The 15,966-nt window shown below is 39.8% G+C and overlaps 3 protein-coding genes across 3 annotated transcripts; 1 reads left to right on the plus strand and 2 right to left on the minus strand.

Moving 5' to 3' along the window:
- Nucleotides 1-1,355: 1,355 nt before the first annotated feature.
- On the minus strand, nucleotides 1,356-2,306 carry LOC108150100 (odorant receptor 67d-like). The gene is made up of 3 exons (XM_017278064.1): nucleotides 2,017-2,306; nucleotides 1,631-1,820; nucleotides 1,356-1,568 (listed from the first exon to the last, which is right to left on the minus strand). The coding sequence occupies exons 1-3, from the start codon at nucleotides 2,304-2,306 to the stop codon at nucleotides 1,356-1,358; spliced, it is 693 nt and encodes a 230-aa protein (XP_017133553.1).
- Nucleotides 2,307-3,517: 1,211 nt separating this feature from the next.
- Nucleotides 3,518-8,820, minus strand: LOC108150099 (odorant receptor 67d). The gene is made up of 5 exons (XM_017278063.2): nucleotides 8,712-8,820; nucleotides 4,776-5,124; nucleotides 4,159-4,596; nucleotides 3,913-4,102; nucleotides 3,518-3,858 (listed from the first exon to the last, which is right to left on the minus strand). The coding sequence occupies exons 1-5, from the start codon at nucleotides 8,818-8,820 to the stop codon at nucleotides 3,637-3,639; spliced, it is 1,308 nt and encodes a 435-aa protein (XP_017133552.1). The 3' UTR covers nucleotides 3,518-3,636.
- Nucleotides 8,821-11,757: 2,937 nt separating this feature from the next.
- LOC108150098 (transcription initiation factor TFIID subunit 5) lies at nucleotides 11,758-15,154 on the plus strand. The gene is made up of 5 exons (XM_017278062.2): nucleotides 11,758-11,896; nucleotides 11,953-12,394; nucleotides 12,451-12,511; nucleotides 12,575-12,727; nucleotides 12,782-15,154. Exons 1-5 carry the CDS (start codon nucleotides 11,870-11,872, stop codon nucleotides 15,114-15,116), a joined length of 3,018 nt encoding a protein of 1,005 aa, XP_017133551.1. The 5' UTR covers nucleotides 11,758-11,869; the 3' UTR covers nucleotides 15,117-15,154.
- The last annotated feature ends 812 nt before the right edge of the window (nucleotides 15,155-15,966 follow it).

Consider the following 15,966-nt stretch of genomic DNA (forward strand, 5'->3'; position numbering starts at 1 on the left):
CTGCAAAATAAGCTGCATATTAAAGCACGGACCGAAAATAAACATTTTAAGAGAATTTTATTTTCTAAGCAAAAATAAACTTTATTTTCTTTTACCATCAAATTGCTTAAAAAAAAGGAATTAAAAAAGTTTTCAGATATTAATAGTCTAAAGAACAAGAGTTTTCTGTCCCTGTCTTCGATCTTTTAGTTATTTAGAATGCAGTTCATCTTAACATATAAAAAAGTTTATAAACATGCAGCTATTCTTTAGAATGATAATAACTACTTGAATTCTAGCATTGCTTTACTTAAAATATGAGAATTTTGAATTGTTAAATCACTTTGGATTAATTAAAAATTTAGGAAGATCAAAATCTACAACAAACATCATTTTAATATATAAAGTAAAAGAATATGACTTACTAACCTGCAAAACCATTTTTGTTGAATTTTAAACTGTTAATACTTAAAATAATTTCATTTCATAAGAAGTTTATTTTGATTAAGTTTTAAAGCCTGCTAGTTTTATATTTATTTATTTTTGAGCAATTTCATAGCGCTTAAAAGTTTGTTGTTATTTTATTATCTAATAATTAATATACATTTATTATAATGGAGATATTTTCAGCGGTAGAAAAAAACATTCGACTTATACTTTCCTTAATATCCTTTAGATACTCTCTATTTAGTTCTGAATTTTTGTAAAACCCTCCAAGCCATTTTATTTTGTATTACCAAAAAAAAACAGTAGACCGAATATGGCAAGTCATGCGGACTTTCTTGAGGGGCTTCCACTTGCGAGAGGTGGTGGGGGCGGCATAGCACCTTAGCCATAAGCAATGATGAATAACTGTGCTTACGCTTCGGACATTTGATTAATGATGCGTTTACCGACCTCGCCGCCCCCTCTCGCCGCCTCTTCATCCATCTTGGCAAGACGAATTTTGCGCCCGCGCACTCAATTTTTAACGCCATTTTTTGTGGATTTCGTTGAATTTTCCTTTTTTTTTCTTACCAAATACACTATTTTGGGTGCGTTTCAGCGGAGCGCGGGCTTTTTGTTCTTTATGCCCGGACATAACTTTATTTTATTAGCACTACGTGGCAATCTGCTGGATTTGCGCGGCATTAAAAGACAATTTTTACAACTTACCAGCGATGCTTTTTCATACTTTTCCCTCATTTGCATCGCCTGGGCTTTCCTCTCCTTATATTTCTATTTTTTTTTGTTTTCTTCTACTATTTTTCATGGTCTGTGGCCTGGCAGACATAATTTTTTGTGGGCCCATAAAGTGCGGGACTGTTTATTAAATTCTTTTGCAGCAAGTTCATTAGATAAAGAGCAAAAATTAATCAGCTTTTCCCCGCCCAAATTCACTGCTCCCGTCCGCTCATCAGCAGCATAAGAACAGAGTAAATGGCCTTTGAAATCTGCACCGCGGTGTTCATGTTGAGGGGCATCATTTTTCCCACCGAAAGTCCGGATGTGGATTGGGATCTACGGAGCATGAAGAGCAGCAATCGCTGTTCGCTGATGGGCAAATCGTACCATCGACAGGTGTAGATGGTGTCACTGCAGTCCTGATTCTGGGCATAAAATAAATCAAAGATGTGCAAATGAATGTGCTGAATACCCACTAAATACCCACCGAACTATCGACCACTGTTCCTAAGGCGCTGAACATAAGAAAGGACGTGATAGTGAATGCAAGGTAAATCTTGCCCGAGGGCCAGACTCCAATGAGGACGCAGTACAGGATACTCAGGTTGCTCATAAAGCTGGTGATCATCTCCACAAAGATCACTATGAAAAAAATCCGCTCAGAACACTCCAGAAGTCTGAGAAAAAAAAACCCGTTAAATTTAATTTCTCTTATATTCTACAGTTCTCTGTGTGTTGTAATTCCGGTGTATTTAGTTGGATTTTTTTTAGCATATAAATTGTTTAAATTTAAAAAAGTAATGGCTTCCATTTACTTGTCTTGAAAAGAATGCCCATCAATTTACACAACTCATAATATATATATATATATACCTTAGATAGTTCTTGTGCCAGTTAATGATTCCCATTATATCTTTATGGACATCTTTCTGTAAGATCCTCTGTCCATTAAAAGCCTCCAACTTGGCATCAAGGTCCTCCAGCTTGCATTTAAGGATATTCTTTACCAGCGGCGCACTCGTAATGAAGACGAATATATACATATCGGCGGCGAAGTTTCCGAAAAACCCGCACACTGTGCACACAATGTGCACGACGGTGAGCATCCAGTAGCCAAAAATCGTATCGGGGTCCAAGCCCGGAATCAGAAACTGCATAACCATTAGCTTTTCATTATATAGAGCATAATACGCTGCCGGGAAAATTATACAGCTCAAACGGGCAACCAGATAGACCGAAAGCAACCCTTTCGCGCAAGTTATTAGTAATTTCAAGGCATCTTCCAGCGACTTCTTATAATTTAGGCCAAGGCATTCGTGTTTCTCATAGGTAAAATGTAGAAAGTTCAACACTTCCACCACGTCCCTAAGGATGTTGTATTTAATTAGTTCAATGATTATTTGATGCATAATTATAAAATATTTAAGCTCACAAATAATATCTTTTAAAAAATGATTTACAAAAACCTTAAATCATTTAGGATATGTACAAAGTGAGCATGGAGAATAACTGTTTAAATGTATTTTGTAGGTCGATTTTAAATGATTGACTTTGTTATTTAAAAAATACATTATTACATTAATTAATTCATATCCATTCATATCCAGATTGCAAGGATATAAATTAATTAGAATTATTATTCATTTATTTATTCATTTACTCATTTATTCGCCAATGGATATATCCTTATCTGGCTATCACCTAACTTAACTTAAAACTAAGTATTAAGTATTATTATTATTTTTACTTGCGGTAAAACAGAACGCAGAGGAACTTAGTGCCTCCTTGGATGCCTGCACCGCTTTGACAGCAGGTTTGCAGCAGAGCCACCCAATCGTCATTGATAACCACGTCCACATAGACAGTGTATCCTGTGCAGAGCATGAACATGAAGATCAGCATGCCGGTCATGTAGGTGCGCCAGTATAACTTGTACTCCGGTGTGGTGACATCCGCTCCCACCGTCCAAGTACAGAAACGAATCGCATTGGTTAGGGTCCGAAATTTCTTCGAGGAGCTATCCTCTTTTTTTCCAGGCCTTGTATCCCGATCAGCGACTTTGGTTATCATTCTCAGAATTTCTCAATTGTTACAAATAGGTTGAATTTCTAATAGTTAAGTGTTTGATTCTTGGCCCAACGAGGTCTTTTTATAGGTGACAAATAATTGTCAACTTAATTGGCCTGGGAATGTTCTTTGCTTTATCGATTACTTTGTAGTAATTAATGTGCCCTAGGACAACTGCCAATCAAGTGTCAAATAAATAATATTTTTATTGCCCTTAATTAAATATAACAATTCTTTAGAATTTATTTTTCTTACATGTGTTTTATATATATGATTTTAATTGGTTCAAAAACTTTTACTTGGTGAGTAGATATGTTATATTAATTTTTTTTTTGAAGAGAACTTTTTAGTTATCCCTTTCCAAGTTGTGTATTCATCAGTATTTATTTTGCTTCAATGAGTAGTTTTTTAGTTTAAGCAAACACTTTATTTATCCTTTCCTAAATAGTTCATTAGCAACATGCTGAAACTGTATATTCCTTTGGTCAACTGGAGAGCAGTATTCATGGACAATGGCGCCATATCAGCTGCGGTGAGGCAAACCTCCTTTTGGGCCTTGGCTATCATCATAATAAGTAGCTTCTCCTCCTTCACGGGCAGCTCGTACCACAGACAGTCCGTATAGATAACCGTCAAGAAATCCTCGTTCTGAAAATGCAGAGATTAATTACAGTTACCGTTAAATAGCAGTTTTAGTCTTACAGAATTTTCCACCAAAGTGCCGAGACCGCAGAAAGTGTAAAGTATTATGGCAGCATATAATAGATAAAGAGGTGCTGCGGGCCATGATTTTATAAATATGCACGATATGGTGCACAGCAGACTAACACAAGTGGTTGAAAGCTGCACGAACAGCACGATGCTATAGATCCTCTTTGTAGTTTGTAAGATACTAAAAACCAATATAACATTTTAGAAAAAACTTCGGAAAATGTAAAATGCCTTCACCTGGAGTATAATTGATGCCAGGTCAGTAGATCACAGAGCATAGCCCTTATCCTTGGATAATCTCTCCCTTTGACGACCACCTCGTTAAATTCCTTAAGCTTTAAACTGAATATGTCCTTGATCAAGGGCACGTGGGTGACGAACAGAAAAAGGTACATATCCCCACCATAATTGCCAAAGCCACCGAAAGTAATCAAGGCCACATGTACGGCAGTGAGCACTAGGTGTCCTCCATCAGTATTGTGATTAAGAAAAGGCATCAGAAATTGCATGACCAAAACCTTTTTGTGAAGAACCACCAAGTAGAAGATTGGAAAGCATATAATTAGACCCAGGAGAATTATGTAGACGAGCATAAAGCCGATGAAAAGTTGCCAGGTTGTACGGATTCTTCGTTCGAGGCATTTGGCATACTCCCCACCTTTTGCACCATATTCCCTAGGGAACAGAAAATTTTACAAGAAATATACAAATGTTTAAAATAAAATAAGTTAATAAAATGTAACTGTATTAGAAAGAGGGAAATACTTTTCAGAACCGAATATTTACAAATCAAACAAATTTATGTTATCAATACATTTTTCACCATAAATAATCATAATATTTGCACTTCTTACCTGTAAATTTCCTCATAAGTATTCTGAATTTCTCTCATTTGGGGGGCCATGTTGGCGGTGACCAGGAGCTTGGTTAGTCCCTGGACCGCCGATCCGACCATTGCCAGTGCCTGAAGGATCACAGTGAGGTCTCCTTTGATGACGACGCCCACGTAAATGGTGTATCCTGTGCAGGCGAAAAAGAAGCAAATCGCTCCAATCACCGTGTAGGTGAGCCACCACATCCGGAAATTGGGATCGGCTACGTCATTTCCGCAGAATCCCACGCAAAAACGGATCATGCGAATGACCTTGCGGTAGCGTTCCACAGGCTCGACTTTCACCATTTTCACTGCCAGTTGGAAACGATCTTATGGTAGAAGTGTTTGCAAATAGCAGGCAAATGCCGCTTTTATAGTTTTGCCTTGCACACATTTAATGTCAAAATATTGACGATTTAATTAAGGCATTTAGCAAAACAATCGATTCTGGGTAATTAAAAGTTCAAGAGGGGCCACTTAACCGGCGTTTGAAAAGTTATAATTAATTGTTATATCCCACAAACATGGTTACCACCCATTAAGAAATACCTTTAGGTTTACTTCCGTTTTTTTCTTTATTTTTTATTATTTCAACCAAACTTTCCAAATCGGTAGATTTACTTAAACTATTCACATATTATAATGGCGAATACAAAATCATATATTATTAACTTTGGTAAAACAAAAAGAAAGATTCCTCCAGATACTCTAATCGAATTATACTGAAATGTTGCCAACTTTATTCCACATTCAACATTAATCCGCCATCGCCTTCCAGCCAAACAACTTTATGCATGAGCACATCCAACACCCCGACTAGAAAAACACAATATAAGGAGAAAATCTCCACGCAATTGATTTAATATAAAATTTTTTAATAAAATTTTGCTGCCGGAAAAAAAGCGAAATTCGAATGGAAAACGAGGATAACGAGTGAGGGCAGCACAAAATTATATATATTTGCTGAGCGCACGAGTCCTGACGTGGAAATTTTCGGGACAGGATGTGAAAGTGGGGGAAAATGTTAAGGCCGCGCCTAAGCTTTGGGCCAACAACTAATAAAGGCTATCAACAACAGTTCAAACAGCAGCAGCATCGCAAACAACAACAAGGACGGCAGGACAATGCCCACAAAATCAGCTAAACAGGATGAGGAGGGCAACGACAACAGCGCATACGCACTCAAGTGAATATTTTCTCATTTTCTTGCATTTAAGTTGAGTTCGCTTTGAAGTTTTGACATTTCATAAGGCAGCAGCGAAACAAATTTCGTTCTTCCTCATTTCGCTTCTATTTTATTTTATTTCATTTTATTTCATTTTATTTTTTTTCGTTTATTCTATATTTTTTTTCGATCGAAAATCCGGGCAAACAAAAGTAAAAGCGAACGCTCGGCGCACGCAGGAAAACGAAATATTTCTTGTTTAGTCACCCCTGCAAGCGTGGAAGGTGTGGCCTGCCAAAAAAAAAAAACGACCCTCACAGGCCTTCCCCCTGACAACAAAAAAAGCGAAAGCACCACCCTCTACGCACTACCTCACCATCTCGGCGTATACTTAATATAGGAAAAGGCCAAGACAACGGCGACTTAAAGTAGCCAAGGAAACATTAAAGACGCTGTCAGGCAGCTCAGTTGGCCCACAAAATTACTTGCTCGTTAGTTAGGAGGCACCAGGTATTCGTACTCTCCTCCCCTATACCATATCTCCCTCTCCCTCTAACTCTCTTGTCTCCCTGTCTCCCTGTCTCCCTCTCTCGCTCACTCGTTCAACCCTCGAGGAAAAAAAAAACGAAAAGGTGGGCTGTCTCACGCTAATTTCCAGCCGAACACAAAAACTTATTCCAGTGGAAAGTGCGTGGCATTTCGCGGCCACCGCACGCCAGTGGGCGCCACTGTATACACTGCAATTTTTGGATTTAAACGGAGAGGTTTTAACTAGCCAATAATGAAGTCATAAATTTGGGTGTTATTAAATGTACCAAGGTACTCATAAAAATATTCCGCCAATAATTATCTCATTCAATTGGTGAAACATGTATGTAGGAAATGAATAAATAAACTGGATAAGAATAAAATAAATGTGCAGAGTACACTGATAAAAAATAAGATGTTTTAAACGTCGTTACGTCGTTACACTTGCGGAAAGCAATTTTTGGCAATCGACTCGATTCGATTTTGTGTCAAATATTTAAATAAAGCTTTGTTAATTACTAATATAGTCAATCTTGTTAAGGGAACTTCTGAACTTAATTTTAATTTCCATTTAGATTATTTTTGAAATAATTAGTAGAATTATTTATAGCCAAAAAAAAAACCATTTGCCTACCCCCAACAATTCACCGACTTGTTTGTCTCTAATTATATTTTAATTTGCGCAATCTGCCTGTTGTTATTTCTGTGCACGGCAATTGCCTCCAAGTGTTTGCACTTCCCGGCGAACATTTTAATTGCAATTATGCCAGGACAGTCCTCCAAGGAGCGTTCGTCCTTGCCGCAGGGAGTTCTGTTTGGCACGTAACGCCCGGCCGCCCCTTCAATGGACACTAATTATTCCGGCCGGAGTCGGGCCGAGAAATTCGTGTCAAATCAGAAAGATTTTGGGCCCGGCCCTTTTTGGGTAATTACATTTGGGGAATGGAAGGAAATTGAGCGAGTGCACAAATTTAGAATGTTAAACAGCAGGCCGACTTGGGGTCAGTTTAAAGAGTGGGCCCGGAATCTCCGTGACCCTTTCGAGCAGCCAAACAATCGGGCTTGAGCAACCGAATATTTTACATTTCCAATTTACGGGCAACAACGAAAACAAGTCACGTACGGGCCAGCTCATTTCCTGTGCCATTTTGGGCCCGACAAAAGGTGTCAAACGGATGCAGACAACGTGCCGCGTATGTCGAATGTCCTGAGTCCTGCCAAAGGACTCGCCTCACCTCAGAAGACACTGCTGCTGCTGTTTCTGCTCGTGGCTGGTAATCAAAGGAAAGCCGCGCCCCAAATTCACCGAACTTTAAACGTTCCTTAATTGTTAAACTGCCGCTGGGCAGCACCCCAATCGCAATGTTTTCTGGGGGGGCATTGAACACCCAGAAGCACTGAAGACGATGGTTCACAATTAAGCCGGAGAAAAAACCGCCAAAAGACAAAAACAACAGCGAAGAAGGAAGAACAGCAAAAAGCTGCACTACGAAAAATGCGTTTATTATTGTAATTACGGAAAGTATTAAAAAGGTTTTCTTTAATAAAAAAACAAAAATAATATATATTTAATAAGCTTTCTTACAATATTTTGAGTCAAAAACATTTTGTTAGAAAAGTGATTTAAATATTTCAAAATTTGTAATTTAGGTTGGGTTAAAAAAAAACCTATTAATTTCTATTTCAATAACTTTGAGTTGTTATTGTTTTTTTATATTTTAAGCTTTTTTATTTTCTATATTAACAATTACTTAATTTGTAAATTGTTATTTTCAGTTTGAATATTTTGTCAAAGTTTTCACTTACATGAACCAAAGAACCCCAAGATTTTGAGTGTGGAAAATGCTGCCAGCGACTGAGCGTCATGTTAATTAATTTGCCAGGACATTCGCAGTTGGGCAATGGGCGATGGGCGGTGGGCAAGGAAGGCAAGGAAGGCAAGGGACAAGGGGCGTGGCAGCGGTGGAAAGCGGCTGCAGACCGCGTGTTTATTTTATGCCGTCGCGCTTAAGTGGTAAGCCCCATTAACAACTGCCTGTCGTTTGGCGGGGAAATAATGGCGTTAGATCATCATCGTCGCCTTGGCCAGAAACAGAGAACCAGAGCCAGGATGAAAAGAACAGGACACTGGAGTCCTGCACAGACGGCTGTGCGTCATTTGAGCGCTGAAAGCTTTCAGCGTAAATTGTTGGAAATTAAGAAATGTTCGCCCCAGCCACCCACAGTTGTGTTTTCCTTGCGTTTCCTGCTCATATTTCATGGGTTCTGTTCTCTGTTGTTTTATGGCCGCCATTTGCTGCTGCTCCTGCTCCTTTTTTTCTGGAGTTTCCATTGTTAATGTCCTGGCAACCGCAAATGGCGCCACCGCCCATGTCCTGGCAGCGGTGTTTTTCTTTAATTTAGTCGGCAAGACGGCTGCCCAGTGGCTTCCTTGTGGGCCGCTTACAATAATTAGATGTAACGGATATTGTAATTGGTGTTAAATTGCGTCAGAGGCCGTGTTAATGTTTGTCATGCTCGTGGTTTCTTGGCAGCCGGGGACATTTTCCTTCTCCCTCCTCGATTTTCTTTCGCCCAACAGCTTATTTTGTGGGTGGGCTTTATTTGTTTTCCATGGCTGACTGCTTGTTTTATGGTTTATTTAACGACTGCCTTCCTTCGAGGCACTTAACGCGGCAATGTCTGTGAGGAAACTAAGTTTCTTAACAGCTTCTACCTGGTGTTCGTCCCGAGAATCCTGGGAATCCTTTTTGCCTCAATTAGCATGACAATCGACACGGACAAGTTCTGGGCCGAACAATGCGCAACAGGAAAGGTACGAAGGGCTTTGCTCAAGAACCAGTTTCCTGGTGGCAGCATGACAGGATATGATTGAATGGAATTTATATGAGATCTGAAGATTTGAATATGGGAAACAGCTTGGGTTGCTAAGAAATTGCAGAACCTCAAAAGAGCAATCTTAGCATCTTTGCTAGGCGTGTGAAACTATTTTGTAACTACTGCAGAGCACTGAAATCGTTTCTTTAGATCAAAATAAATAGAATCTAGATATCACTAAATATTTAAGAACAAAATTAAATCTATTAATAATTCTACCAAAAAAGTTTTCTTAAGTGTATTTTTTTGTTGGTTTTTTATCATCAAATTTAATACTAAACGTTTGGTAAATGCTTTTAAAAATTGCATAAGTGTAACATTTGTATACCTTTTTTTATATATATACAAATCTTCTTTAATAGTTGGAAATTTGGCCGCATCGAGCAGCCACGTTGTTTTGTAAAATTCAATTTACAGCCGCACCCCAAGGAGCAAAGTTTTCTGCTCCACTGGAAGGCGAGAAAATTCCGGGCATAAATCACACAAGATAATTTGCATAAGTTGGCAGGCCAGAGCGAAATCAGCAGCAGCTAAAATTGTTTATGGCCTTTTCACTTGCCACGCCCCATATTCTTTTTTTTTTTTTTTTTTTTTGCAGACCCCGCCCTTTTTGGAAAATTCCCTAATCAAATTAGCAACAGTTAACCGGAAGTGCGAAAATCCGCAAGCAGTTGTGCTGCATTGTTTGTGGTGTGTTTATTTTTGGCTTTGTTGCAGTTTGGGATTTGTGTGGTGCATTTATTTTGATTTGATTGTTGCCCTCACAGCGGGTTTTTCGCTCTCGCACATTTGCATTTTTGGATAATTTTTGCATTTCGCATTCTGGCGTTCTGGTATTTTGGCATTTGCATTTGAATGTTCGCGTGCGTTGCATGAATCATTCATGTTCAAGTTTCTGCTGCGCCCGGTGATGATTCAAGTATCGATTTGCATTGATTTGCATTTCAATTGCAGTTTTTCGACACTTTACAATGGATTATGCTGCAGTGTGATTTATTTATGGCCAGCCTTACATATCAAGTGATTTGGCAATTGTTGTTCGCCCATAATGAGGCTTTGTTTGCCATTGTTCGCCTCTAACTGTGGCCCTTGATCATTGACACACATATGTAACCATCCATGGATGGCTAGATTGTTAGTTTTTTTTTTGTTGACCAGCCTTAAAGCAGTTAAAGAGTTTTCCCCGAGCGCCATAAATCATGACGGAAATTACAAAACAATATGCAGCAACATTTCTGCTCTTGCTGCGGGTTTGTCCTGTCGCCTGGTTTTTGTATATTCATTTTTTACACTCGTCTTCTTTTATTTCTGTGCCCTGCAAAGTGAGTTGCCTGGCCCGACATATTGCCCGAACTACAGAAGAATTCCAAACGCATCCGCGGGTTTGGTGCGCCAGCATACTCGCACAATTCCACTAACAAGTGAGCGGTGGAAAAGAGAAAAAGCAAGATAAATGGTCAACTCAAGGAACCGAACAGCAAATTCCCTGGAAGTTTTACTGAAAAAGAAAATGTTAAGTTAAGTTCAGCAGTGTTATTTTGTCGAAAATCCTCTGGAACTTCAATTTTGGCTGGGCGAAAAAATAAATAATTTCAACTTACAACTTTATTTAAAACAACAACACAAGTGTTGCGAAGTGAAAAACAATTTACGAAAAACATGAAATTTTATCTTACTGTTTTGAAGGTTATAACATATTTTTTAATTGTGCATTTTTGCATTTGCTTACATTTTAATTCAAATTATATTTTTTTTATTTAAACTTTTCTTTGATTTTATAACCGATTTGTGTATTTAAAATTCATTTAAAATCATAAAGCCCTTACCGAGGGTATCACCAAATAAAACAGAATCCCTCAAGCGGACAGTAGCATGGGAAGCATTGCCGCAGCAGCAAATCCGTTGAATATTGGGTATGCAAATTAATTTTTTTCCTACCTACGGACCAGTCCTCGTACCTCACCACCCCTCGCTTTTTTAAGGACACCGTGGATTGTAGCGCCCTCATGTGATGTGATGCTGTGCCAGCATTTTGTTTCAGATCAGCGGTCGCCGTCGTGTCATGTCGGTGGAAAATTGTGGAAAAAGTGAAAAAATCGGGAAGAAAAAGTATTCGAAAACATAAAATCAACCGCAAAAATTGAACTCCTTTGGATGGCAACATTTTTTACATAAAATCTGTGCATGTGTCCATTTCAGGACAAAAAATATGTTTCAATTATATAAATAAGATGCATTTTCGGTATTTATAGCAACGATATACACCTAATTTTTTTAAGGACCATTAATATTGTTTTATTTAAGACATTTTGAACAACATAGTATTGTAAGCAACTATAAAGTCACATATTATTCTGTATTTATACCTTTCAAAAATAGAGCCACACTTTTCCAAGCTGTCAAATTGAAAACTTGAAAAAGAAAAGACAATTTTTTATTAATTGCTGAGCAGGAGATCAAATTTGTTCAAAGTTTAAATCGAAGCTATAACCAAAATAACCAAAATGAATAAAAATTCGAAGCGAAACAAAGTGAGTAGAAAAATTGACCTTTTAGCCTGTTTTTTTTAACAAAAAATGCATACCAGAGCTCAAAATCAGAAGAACAGAAATATTCAGTAGACCAAAATGAAGACTTTGATGTAGACGAGGAACTGGAAGCATTACTTGGTGGTGCACCAACTGAAGACATAGATGAGGATGCTTTCGACATCAGGGGTGCACTCAAAGCGCTTAATGAAAATGTGAACGTCATTTCCATTTCGGATTCCGACTCCGATTCGAAGGATGAGACACGTAAGAAACATGTGAAAGCTTCGAACAAACAGGATAGCCAGAAAGCCAACCAACCTAAAACAGAATCGAAGCAGATGAAGATGAACAAATGGTATTTAAAGGAGTTCGAGGAGCACATGGGTTTCGAAATCGGAGAATCCGACGATGAAGGGGATAAAGCTGAAAGTAAGAGCGAGAAATCCACCAGCTCGGAATCGGAAAAGGTCAGCGATTGGGATGATTCCAACTCTGATGGTAATTATATTAATACAAATAAAATATAGGAAAAAAGTTATGATGATTAGCTACAGGTTCACCCTCTGAATGGCTGACAAACCTGAAGGACATCGGTAAATTTACATTGGATAAAAGGTTGAAGACCTATTAATATTATTAAATAATATGAAGAAAAAAGATATTTTTTTAATATTTTAGCTCTGAAGAAGCAAAGCCAAGCCAAAATGAAGAATGCGTAGCTCTGCCAGTTTTTAATGGTCCCATGCCTTCGATGCCAATATATGATGAAGAGACCAGTCAATTCGAAATCGTACAAAATCACAAAGAACCTGAAATAATAGAACAGATAATGTAAGTCTTAAATTATAACTAACTCTAGTTGTTTAATATAAAGGCGAACCTTAGTGAAATGGAAAAACCAAGTCAGTTTGGCAACGAAACCGAAAAAACCGATTTGCCACCTTTGGAGGAGGAAGACTATCTCTCCGACAGTGATATTAGCTCCAATTTTAGCTTAAGCAGTGGGAATAGCTTAACTAGACTTGATGAAGGCAATGAAGATATAAGCACAGATTTAAATGACGAATCAGGCAGGAATGAACTAACTTACTGGGAGGAAATGTCTACGCTCCCCGTGGACAAAGGTGAAATTTCTCAAGAAGATATTATGGCAATTATGAAGGAAGAGGAAAATCAAAAAAATTCCGACAAATCACCGGAGCATCGAAGTGATTCGGAGGTGGAAGAAGCCGCAAGAGATCAGACCGTGCCCCATAATGGCTCAGATTTTTACGAAGACAGCACTCAGTTTCCGGAGAACAGAGAAAACTTTAGTGTTCTGGTCATCAAAGAGGAGTCGGTGTTCGTGGACTATGAAAAAGCCGTCGAAAAACTTGTTAAGCTCGTCGAATCGGCTCCTAGTCATTGCAAATATGAGATAAATCAACTGATATACCCCCTGGTGGCCCTGACTTATCTACAAATGATGGCCAGTGATAAGAGGCAGGGGGCCAGATTGTTTTTGATTCGAAATCAAGACTATTTGGACGATTCGTACTTGCCAAGACTAATGAAACTTAGGGATATATTAAGGCCTCAAGACGTTCCCAATAAGGCCCGAAAATTGCTGGCCGGTCACGAGAAACTGGAGGTTCAAATGTCGCAGGATGCCTATCGCCAGTTTCTTTGCTACACAGAGGAATGGCCCAAGGGTCAGCAGGAAAAGTTGCTGGCCCATTTTCAGATTCAAACCTATGGAGAGGGTGAAAGGCCACAGCAGCGTTTCGTCCTGGGAAAACCCCTTTTGGAACCCATTTTCTGGGCTGCTCCGGAACCGTTGCACAAGAAGGAATACACCACTCGTCCTTTTCTGCAAAAACGTCGCCGGAGGAAGAACGAGCCGCAGGCTCATAAGAATCTTCACTTGCCACCGGCGGACAGGGTGTACAACCCCAATCCCAAGAGAATGGATTTGCTGCACCGCAAGAACGATGAGCAGCACCGGATGAGATTGGATCGGGAGCACCTGCCCTCAACCTATTTGTATACAGCTCCTCCCAGCGATGAGAAGGTGATTTGTGCCTCGTTTTCTGAGAGCATCAGCATGTTGGCCTTGGGAACGGCATCCTCTGCCGTACACATTTTCTCCCTGAAACCCTCGAAGTTGGTTCAGCTGAAGTCAGCCAGTTGGTTGAATGTTCTGGACACCGGAATGGCTGGCATTGACAAGGGCATGCTGGATCCCACCAAGAAGTCCTCGAGACGCACTCTTCACGGGCATCAGGGACCGGTCTATGGGTGTTCATTTAATCCGGATGATCGCTTTCTGCTCAGTTGCTCGGAGGATTTCTCCGTTCGCATGTGGTGCCTTCTGTCCTGGAGTTGTGTGGTTATTTTTCCTGGCCACTTGTCTGCCGTTTGCTTTGTGGTCTTTGCACCAATGGGTTACTATTTCGCCACCGCCTCGGATGACTGCACGGCCAGGGTTTGGGTGCAGGATAATAGGAGACCCGCTCGAATCCTTCAAGGACATTTGGCCGAGCTGGCGGTGTGCATATTTCACCCAAATCGTCAATACCTGGCCACTGGATCGGCTGATTGCACAGTGAGGATGTGGGACATCGTCAAGGGAGCCCAGGTGCGTGTTTTCACTGGCCACACGCACAGGATTAACGCCTTGACCTACTCCATCTGTGGTCGCTATTTGGTTTCTGGCGGGGATGACAATCTCATCATGGTTTGGGACACTGCCCATGAGGTTTTGATCCGTTTCTTGGACCATCATAAGGCAGCTATTAACACCCTGGAAATTGCCTTGGACAACAACTTATTGGTGGTGGGCGGGCAAGACTGTCAGCTCACCATTTGGGACTTTGAACGGATGCTAAAGGACTATTTAGGAAGGTCCAAGACTTTGAGGAAGAGAACTGAGGAGGAAGAAAAAGAGAAGGGTGCCAAAGATTTGCTCATTGGCTCGTATCCCAGCAAGGGTGCACCATTCTATATGATCCGCTTTAGCCGTCGAAATCTTCTAGTGGCTTTCTGTGTGTCGCCCCAGGAATCGATAGGTAACAACACTGATGTCAAGGAAAAGCATTCCCAGCATCAGAAAAATGGGCAAGTTCACGATTGGCTGAACTTGCTGGACACTCTGAAGTTAAAGGCTTGTGTTGGTCTTAAAAAGGAATTGCATGTGGATACTGAACAGGTGAAGAAGGAAGAGGCATCAACAAACAAATAAATTGTGAGAATGAAAAAAATAATTTACAGAATTTTGTATTTTTTCATCAGGTGTTGATTAATAAATAAGTAAAGTAAATTAATATTCGAATTATTTGCCTCTGAAAAACAATATTAATAATTTGAAAAAGACTTTTACTTATGAAAGAAATTTTAATTTAAAAACTTGATATTTTTTTTACTTGTTTTGTTACTAAAATATTTTTTCTGTGCAGGGTTGTTCCAGGCTGTTTATGAAATAATATTGGGGATAAACATTTCGTATGACAAATATACAAGATTTTCGTGAGCAGAGACAAACCCCCAGGGGGAAGGAGAATTGTGCAGTAACAATTTGACAGTTTTAAATAATAAAAAAACTGGTCAGGCCACGTGTTCAGCTGCCCACGACTCATTCCTCTACAAAAAATATTCACTCTTCCTCCAGGAGCTTACTCCTTGGTCCTCACATTTACAAAAGGCGTGCAAAATTTATAGAGGCACGCATTAAAAAATCCACCAGGCACGCTCGACTAACTGCGTCCAACGCCCACGGCGCTGGCAGCAGAGTTTCGAATTGGTCCCGGCCGACCGCAGTCCGGATTCTCTCGTCCTTCGTCCTGTCCCGGATCTACGGAAAAACACTGCCCATCCCCCTTGAAAAAAAGCGACAGGACAATATATTTACGCAACTTCTTATGCTGCTGCTGCCGGTGGTTGTTGTTCTTGTTGCTCGGCTTCGAAAACAGAACTCAAGTGCTGTCGTTGTCCTTGCTGCTCCTCTGCCACCCTCTGCCACCCCCTCGACGTCCGAAAACTCCTCCCCCCTGCCCGCTACGCCACTGCAGCATCTTGCGTCTCGTTTGTAGCTG

This window comes from Drosophila elegans, unplaced genomic scaffold, assembly GCF_018152505.1.
Source record: "Drosophila elegans isolate 14027-0461.03 unplaced genomic scaffold, ASM1815250v1 contig_208, whole genome shotgun sequence".
In the NCBI taxonomy this organism is placed as follows: Eukaryota; Metazoa; Arthropoda; class Insecta; order Diptera; family Drosophilidae; genus Drosophila; species Drosophila elegans.

Bases quoted from the DNA above. Each gene is read 5' to 3' on its own strand.
- LOC108150100 (XM_017278064.1), bottom strand. From the start codon at position 2,306: ATGGTTATGCAGTTTCTGATTCCGGGCTTGGACCCCGATACGATTTTT. The intron at 1,821-2,016 runs GTATATATATAT...TTTTTTTCTCAG, and splicing joins TGGCACAAGAACTATCTAAG to ACTTCTGGAGTGTTCTGAGC. The intron at 1,569-1,630 runs GTGGGTATTTAG...TTTTATGCCCAG, and splicing joins GAACAGTGGTCGATAGTTCG to AATCAGGACTGCAGTGACAC.
- LOC108150099 (XM_017278063.2), bottom strand. From the start codon at position 8,820: ATGGAAACTCCAGAAAAAAAGGAGCAGGAGCAGCAGCAAATGGCGGCC. The intron at 4,103-4,158 runs GTGAAGGCATTT...ATTGGTTTTTAG, and splicing joins TGGCATCAATTATACTCCAG to TATCTTACAAACTACAAAGA. The intron at 3,859-3,912 runs GTAAGACTAAAA...CTGCATTTTCAG, and splicing joins GCACTTTGGTGGAAAATTCT to AACGAGGATTTCTTGACGGT.
- LOC108150098 (XM_017278062.2), top strand. From the start codon at position 11,870: ATGAATAAAAATTCGAAGCGAAACAAA. The intron at 12,512-12,574 runs GTTGAAGACCTA...TTAATATTTTAG, and splicing joins AAATTTACATTGGATAAAAG to CTCTGAAGAAGCAAAGCCAA. The intron at 12,728-12,781 runs GTAAGTCTTAAA...GGCGAACCTTAG, and splicing joins GAAATAATAGAACAGATAAT to TGAAATGGAAAAACCAAGTC.